A 7,205-nucleotide genomic window follows, 5' to 3' on the forward strand; every position below is an offset into this window, starting at 1 on the left:
ACTTGATTTAAAGAAGCATTAACTAAGGGGCTGCTTGGCAAGTCTTTTTGGGAAGATCTTCTGGTAGCTTGAATAGTCAAAAGACACATTGAGCTTTTGCCTGAAGATCTGAGTAGCCCGAAGCTAGTTTGGCTACCACACGTCTTTCCGTGTCTTTCCATGCAAGAATAAAGTGAGAAAGACGTAAAAAACTCCATTTGAAGCTTCCCAAAATCATTCCAGAATGGGCTTCTTGCGTCTTTTTGACGCACTGACTTTTGGCGTTAAGATCTGTTACGAACCAAATGGAAAAAGACCGCGGTGCGGTTTGCTTGACTTGTAAACGACTAAAAGACTGTGCAGAAAGACACACCAAACAAGGCCTCAGACTTTCAAAGCAAGGTACACAAAAGAAGGAATGAGTGCATTGGAGAGATTTTTTGATGTTATTAACCCTTCGATGGTTTAAATGCAGGCTTTTATAAAAAAATATTGGAACATTTGGAAAAATGCGATTAAAGAATTTTTTTTCACTTAGAAAGAATGACATCAAGTTTAAATAAAACTTTTATAACTTTCATCTTGAAAATAAAAAGCTTGGAGACAATTGACCAATATAGTCCTATCAGTTTATGTAATGTCACTTATAAATTAAAGGGAAAATTCCCGATTGGTACCCTATACTTTGGGCCTAGTGTCACTTTGGTCCCTAAACTTTAAAATGCAACAATTCAGTACTTGAACTTTCAGAGCGTGACAATCCAATACCTGTTGTTAACTTACTATTAACCAACCGTTAAGTGGCATTTGAAAAAGACACAATTGCCCTTCGAGTGTCATCTAATTTTCTTTATCAAACATCCAAACATTGACAAAAGATTAACAGCCCCAAATTCTTGCCTCTTCTATTCAAGAAAGTTGGGGTCACCAGAATGTCCACTCAAATGTGACCCCAACTTTCTTGAATGGAAGAGGCAAGGATTTGAGACTGTTAATTTTTTGACAACGTTTAGATGGTTGATAAACAAAATTAAGTGACACTTGAAGGGCACATGTGTCATTTACAAATGCCACTTAATGGTTGGTTAACAACTAGTTAACGGTAGGTACCGGATTGTCACGTTTCAAAAGTTTGGGTACTGAATTGTCGCATTTTAAAGTTCGGGGACCAAAGTGGCACTAGGCCCAAAGTACATGGTACTAATTGGGAATTTTCCCTAAATTAAATGAGAAAATACTTGTCAATAGATTAAAACCGTTTTTAACCAAAATTGATATCCCCTTACCAGTTTGCCTTTTGTTCCGAGGAGAAAAATCTCTTACAAAGGTTAATAGTTCATGAAATCTTCCATTCTTTATGAAAAAAAGGGGAAAAACTAGACTAATTACAAGAATGACATGGAAAAAATCTTATAACAAGCTAGAATTGGATTATTGGAAATAATTCTAAATTACTAAAAAACTTTGGCCTTCACGATAAATGAACAAATTGGATCATGCAGTGCGTAACCATGGTTAATTAGCAAGTTTTGATAAATGGGTCACTTGCGGATAGCTTCAATCCTTTTGGAACCATGGGCATTTTTCCATTCAACATTTGTATTTTATTTGCTTGCAAAACCAAGAAAGGTAATAATTGCAACCATTTATGACAACTAGGTGCCACTAGGCACCACATCAGCATAATAGTGAAAAAGCGCCTAACCGTTGGGAGAAGCTTTAAAAAATAACTCCCCCAAACGGAAGAGCATGAGAGGGAAAATGCTGAAGTGGCGCCTATGTGGCAGCGTTTATTGAAAAAATGCCCACGCTTTCAAATACATGAAAAGTGATTTATTGTCTCCATACATGTTTTGTTTTATGTTGTGAAGCACTAGCAAGGCAGGTAGATGGGCTATCTATAGGTCCAAGGGTGAGCTCTGGAATTAAAATTTTGCAAAATGGGCAAAAAATTCCCCTTATTTGGTTTGCAGACATTTGATGATTATACAAAAGCTTTTGGGCAAAAACCCAACTTCCAAAAATCCACAATGATTTTCTTGAAAAGCTTTCCCATGAGATTACATAAATTAATAAGAAGAGTGGCAGGAATTCTTAGAGCCAACAAATTAAGAAAAATAACTTGGAGCTCTAGTGCATAATAAACCAAAGAATTAAAATTAAAAAAGACCTTTGAGGGGGTCATTGAAAAAAATGAAAACAAATTTGCAGATTTCCCACTAGTTTGATAATAGTTGCAGAAATGTGGGCGTGGTCCTTGAGATCCACTAGTTTCATCGAGGGTGGCTCATTGGTGATAATGCAAGAACATTGCTAGCATATTAGTTAGTTGGGAAGGGTCATCTACGTAGTGAGTTGATGCTTCAGGAATTCCCTTGGGATCTTTGTTTTATTTCTTTTCTTATTTGTCTGGGAGATCCCTCCCTCGTCTTGTTTAATTGTTTTTCACCCTTTTATCGAAAAATAAATGTGCAGGGGGATAAGTGTCACAACCCCCTAAGCAGAGGGTGGTGTCTATAATTTACCCAAAATAATGCTTAAACCTCCACTATAGTTTCTAGCAGTTGCTTTAATAACCTCCCATGAACTTTGACCTCTGCAAAATCCTCCCTTGACATCTTGGGGTAAATTTTACTCATTGATCCCTCCCGTTAATCTGTAGACAAAATTAGGAACCTTACAAAAATTGTTGATGTCATGCTTTAGGTTTGAAAATATATCCACATTTATAAATCATGGATAATATTAATTGCATTAAGAAAATTACAAAAGGAAGATAGAAGAGGAAGGGGGGTTTCCAGACTGGAATCTCACATCCGGTTCCATACAAAACAATCAGCCATAGGTTCTCATGGTGCATTCACTTTGCCTTTGCTCGTGGTCGGGAAGATATGGGCTGTTTCAAGCTAAGAGAGGAATCACAATTTCAAACTATTTACACTCTTTGAACTCCACAGTTCCATCCAATTATCTTCTTTTGCAGCATTTTCATGAAAAACCCATTTAATAATATGGCATCTTGATCTACCTAGGAGTGTAAGAGTTGACCAAACTCTAGTTTATTGAAGTCATTTTGAGGGGTTTGGTGATGGGTAAGAGAGCAAAAGTAAAACCACATCTACCTAGAACCTGATCAAAATCGGGTTTCTTTTCTAGATAGTTTTGAAGGATCTTCACATTAACAAAAAACAATTGCTTCTACCATTACCGATAGTGGATTCATGGTCTACTTCTAAACCAAGTTGATTGCTTTTTGAAAACACTTGTTGTTTCTGCTTTGAAGACATCAAAACCTACAATGAATTTGATGTTTCTTCATTTTTGTTTCCCAACTTGGAGCCAGTGATAGTGTTTGAAATCCCAATTTTAGATCAAAATTTGGTTTTTTATATGGTTTTGATGGCTACAAAATCTACTATTGGCCTTAGACACAGCTGAAGTGGTTTTATAATCTGCCTTTAGCAAGTGAACAAGGAACTATGCTTTGGAATAAATATTGGAAATTGTCGTTACTTTGAGATTCTTGTGCCCAAGGATTGCAATTCTAGTTGAATTAAGAGGGTGTTTTCTTTATTGATTGTGTTGGAGATTTGCGACAACAATCAAATATCAAGAGAAGGGGTGTTGAAGTGGGAGTAGAGACATTGATGAGTGGGGGTTGAGTATGAAAGACAGAAGGGTCTCTTTTTAGGTGTTTGAGTTCTAATTCTATAACATGATTCAGAGAATGATTTGATCTTCAATTGCATTTCTGGTTGAGCACGAATAAGAAACGGAAGTAAGGTGCTAAATGTGAGATTTTGGTTTGAAAACTAGATAGCATGCATTGACAAAGTGTCAAGCTATGCAAAACCCTAACCCCAGCCCAGAGTAAGAATAGAGGGGGAAAAAGAAGAGGAAGGAGGGAGAGAAGGTGGCAATGACTATGATATATAGAAACTAGTTTGGGTGACATTGGCAGTCTCGGTCTCGGTTAGAAGGGATAGGAAATGAGAGAGAAGAAGATGTGGAAGAAGAAGACTGAAAGGGAAGAAGAAGATGATGTAGTGCAATTACCGAGCTTGCTGAGTTGTTAGTGTTAGGGAGTTAGTTGGAGTTCGTTAATTTTGTTATTTTGTCAATACTTGTTCTTGGTAGTTACAAGCGGTTAGTCTGTTAATGATGTATAGGAGTGTATATAAAAGGATTGTGCACAAACGGAAGGGGATATACACGATCACAATTCTTTCATTACTCTCTCTCTATATTTCTCTGTTATCTTCCTTGATCTCTGTAGGTTACTCGTGTGGCTTTCTTCCATAGCCATACCTGTGAAGCAGACTACGACTCTCGATAGTTTCTATCCTGAGCTGCATCATTGGTGTCAGAGCCTGAATGAACCTTGGCCATGGAAGACTCAACCAAACAACAAACTTCTATTCGTGAGGTGGAGGAGTCTTTGATGAAGAAGATGAAGGAATCTAATGCCAAGTTGGAGCAGACCATCGCTCAGTTGCGGGATATGTTCGCAGCCTTGGCTAATCAACAATTGCGGGATAGGTAAGAACAGTCAATGGAGAATTCTGGTAGAGGATGTCCAAGAAGCAACCATGCAGACGACCATTCCACTGATTCTTCCTTTTCGACTAGATTGACGAAGGTTGATTTTCCAAAGTTTATTGGAGAAAATGTGAAGGGCTGGCTATACAAGTGTGATCAATTTTTCTCTCTCGACAACACATCACCGACAGTTAAAGTTAAACTGGCTGCGATCCATTTAGAGGGAAAAACTCTTCAGTGGCATCATGCTTTGATAAAATCAAGGCTAACAATGGAGCCGATGAATTGGGAAGACTATGCTAAGGCTATTGCAGATCGTTTTGGACCTGCGCTCGACGATCCTATGTCGGAGTTGATGTCTCTTAAGCAGACGGGTTCTGTCATGGATTATATGGATCAGTTCGAAAACATCTTGACCAGAGTAGATTTAACTGAGGAGTATAAGGTTTGTTGTTTTGTTACATGATTGGAGTATGAGACTCAAATGCATGTAAGGATGTTCCTCCCCATAACAGTGCAGCACGCAGCGAATCTTGCGAAGCTTTTCGAATCTACGCAGAATTATAAACATTCAAAATACTCCCACAACAAAAATGGCTTCTCAAAGCCATCTGCTTATGGGCAGTCACAGTTGCGCCCTGCTACTCCTTCAATGGCTCTGCCATCCAAACAGAATCTTGTGAACCCATCAGTGCCTTTACCTAGCAAGAGTCAGAACATGCCTATTCTTGATAAACCACCCAAGGTCTATACAGCAGCTGAGATGACAGAGAGAAGGGCTAGAGGATTGTGTATGTTCTGTGATGAGCCATTTACTCCCGGCCATCAATTAAAACACAAGAAAGCACATCTGTATGTGGTTGAGTTGAATTAAGAAGAGGAAGAAGATTTTAATGTCGAGGAATGCAGTGGAGATGAGGCAATTAGCCCTTGTATTTCTGTCAATGCTATAACTGGGAATTCTCACTTTCAAACTATGAGGATTACTGGTTATTATAATAAACGACCCTTGCAGATTTTGATTGACAGTGGGAGTACTCACAACTTTGTAGATGAACAAGTTGTGAAGAAACTAGGATGTAAGGTGGAAGCAATCAAACCTATGGCAGTATCTGTAGCTGATGGAAATAAGGTCTTTGTTATAGCCATTTGCAAGAAATTCTCATGGCAGATTCAGAGTACTACCTTCACTATAGATTGTATGGTATTGCCTCTAGGATTTTGTGATGTGGTATTGGGAATTCACTAGATGTCCACATTGGGGCCTATAGTCTGGGATTTTCAACAACAGAAGATGGAATTTAAAGTAGAGGGCAAGAAACATGCGCTTAGAGGTGCAACTGCCAACAAACTGAAGCATGCCGATGGTAAACAATTGTCTAAGTCATTGTTACAAGGAGGCCAATTAGCACTGCTCCAATTATGTCCACCAGGAGACAATTCTGATATGGTAACATCTTCTCTATTTTCCATTTACAGCTGTTGAACAAGTATGCTTCTTTGTTTGATGAACTTGTGGAGTTACCTCCTTATAGGGAAGGGTTTGATCATCGAATACCTATGGAACCTGAGGCTTTACCTGTCAATAAAAGGCCATATAGATACCCTTCATTGCAGAAAACTATTATAGAGAAACTAGTGAATGAAATGCTTGATAAGGGAATTATACAAGCAAGTGTTAATCCATATGCATCACCGTTTGTATTGGTAGGGAAGAAAGATGGTACATGAAGGCTTTGTATAGATTACAGGGAGCTTAATAGCAAAACTGTTAAAGATAAATTTTCAATTCCTCTTTTAGATGATTTGTTGGATGAGTTGGGAGGTGCAAGTCTCTTTACGAAGTTGGACCTCAGATCTGGTTACCACCAATTGTGTATGCACAAGAATGATGTATATAAGACAACTTTTAAGACTCATGATGGCCATTATGAATTCTTAGTGATGCCACTAATGCTCCCTCTTCATTTCAAAATTTGATGAATCACATTTTCAAACCTTATCTCAGGAAGTTTGTATTAGTTTTCTTTGATGATATCCTTGTCTATAGTTGAAGTTTGCAAGCTCATCTTCAGCACTTGGAGTTAGTCTTCCAGAGACTTCACACTAATTCTCTTTATATCAAAAAAAGCAAGTGTTCCTTTGCTGCTTCACAAGTGGAGTATCTCAGTCACTTCATTTCTGCCAAAGGTGTTTCTATAGATCCTAGCAAAGTAGTTGTTGTGCGTAATTGGCCATCTCCCACAATACTTAAACAGTTAAGAGGGTTCTTGGGTTTATCAAGATACTACAGGCGTTTTGTGCAGCATTATCGTCTTATAGCTAAGCCCCTCACTGATTTACTAAAAAGAGATCAGTTTGTATGGAGTGTTGAAGCACAACAGGCCTTTTATAAACTGAAAGAGGCCCTGTGTTTTGCTCCTGTATTAGCCCTCCTAGACTTCAATAAACCTTTTGTCATTGAGACGGATGCATCAGGGGTGGGAATTGGTGCTGTTCTGATGCAAGATCACCACCCTATTGCTTACATTAGTCGCACACTAAGTCCTCTGCATCAAAGGAAATCTGTGTATGAAAGAGAGCTTATGGCTATCTTGTTTGCAATTCAGAAATGGAGCACTTATCTGCGCAATCGACATTTCATTATTAAAATAGATCAAAAGAGTATTAAATATCTTTTGGAGTAG

The 7,205-nt window shown here is 38.3% G+C and overlaps 1 protein-coding gene across 1 annotated transcript; it reads left to right on the forward strand.

Annotated features, from left to right (window-relative positions):
- The first annotated feature begins 4,366 nt into the window (after positions 1-4,366).
- On the forward strand, positions 4,367-7,205 carry LOC148791917 (uncharacterized). Its single transcript, XM_088888327.1, has 6 exons — positions 4,367-4,518; positions 4,609-4,963; positions 5,039-5,370; positions 5,548-5,722; positions 5,998-6,225; positions 6,594-7,205. The coding sequence occupies exons 1-6, from the start codon at positions 4,367-4,369 to the stop codon at positions 7,203-7,205; spliced, it is 1,854 nt and encodes a 617-aa protein (XP_088744453.1).

This window comes from Nelumbo nucifera, chromosome 5 (genome assembly GCF_055504915.1).
Source record: "Nelumbo nucifera cultivar China Antique chromosome 5, China Antique-T2T, whole genome shotgun sequence".
NCBI classification, from domain to species: Eukaryota; Viridiplantae; Streptophyta; class Magnoliopsida; order Proteales; family Nelumbonaceae; genus Nelumbo; species Nelumbo nucifera.

Excerpts from the sequence above, each read along its gene's own strand:
- LOC148791917 (XM_088888327.1), top strand. The coding sequence starts at position 4,367 with ATGGAAGACTCAACCAAACAACAAACTTCTATTCGTGAGGTGGAGGAG. Across the intron at positions 4,964-5,038 it reads ATTTAACTGAGGAGTATAAG|CACGCAGCGAATCTTGCGAA; the intron begins GTTTGTTGTTTT and ends ATAACAGTGCAG. Across the intron at positions 5,723-5,997 it reads CCTTCACTATAGATTGTATG|CTGTTGAACAAGTATGCTTC; the intron begins GTATTGCCTCTA and ends TTCCATTTACAG.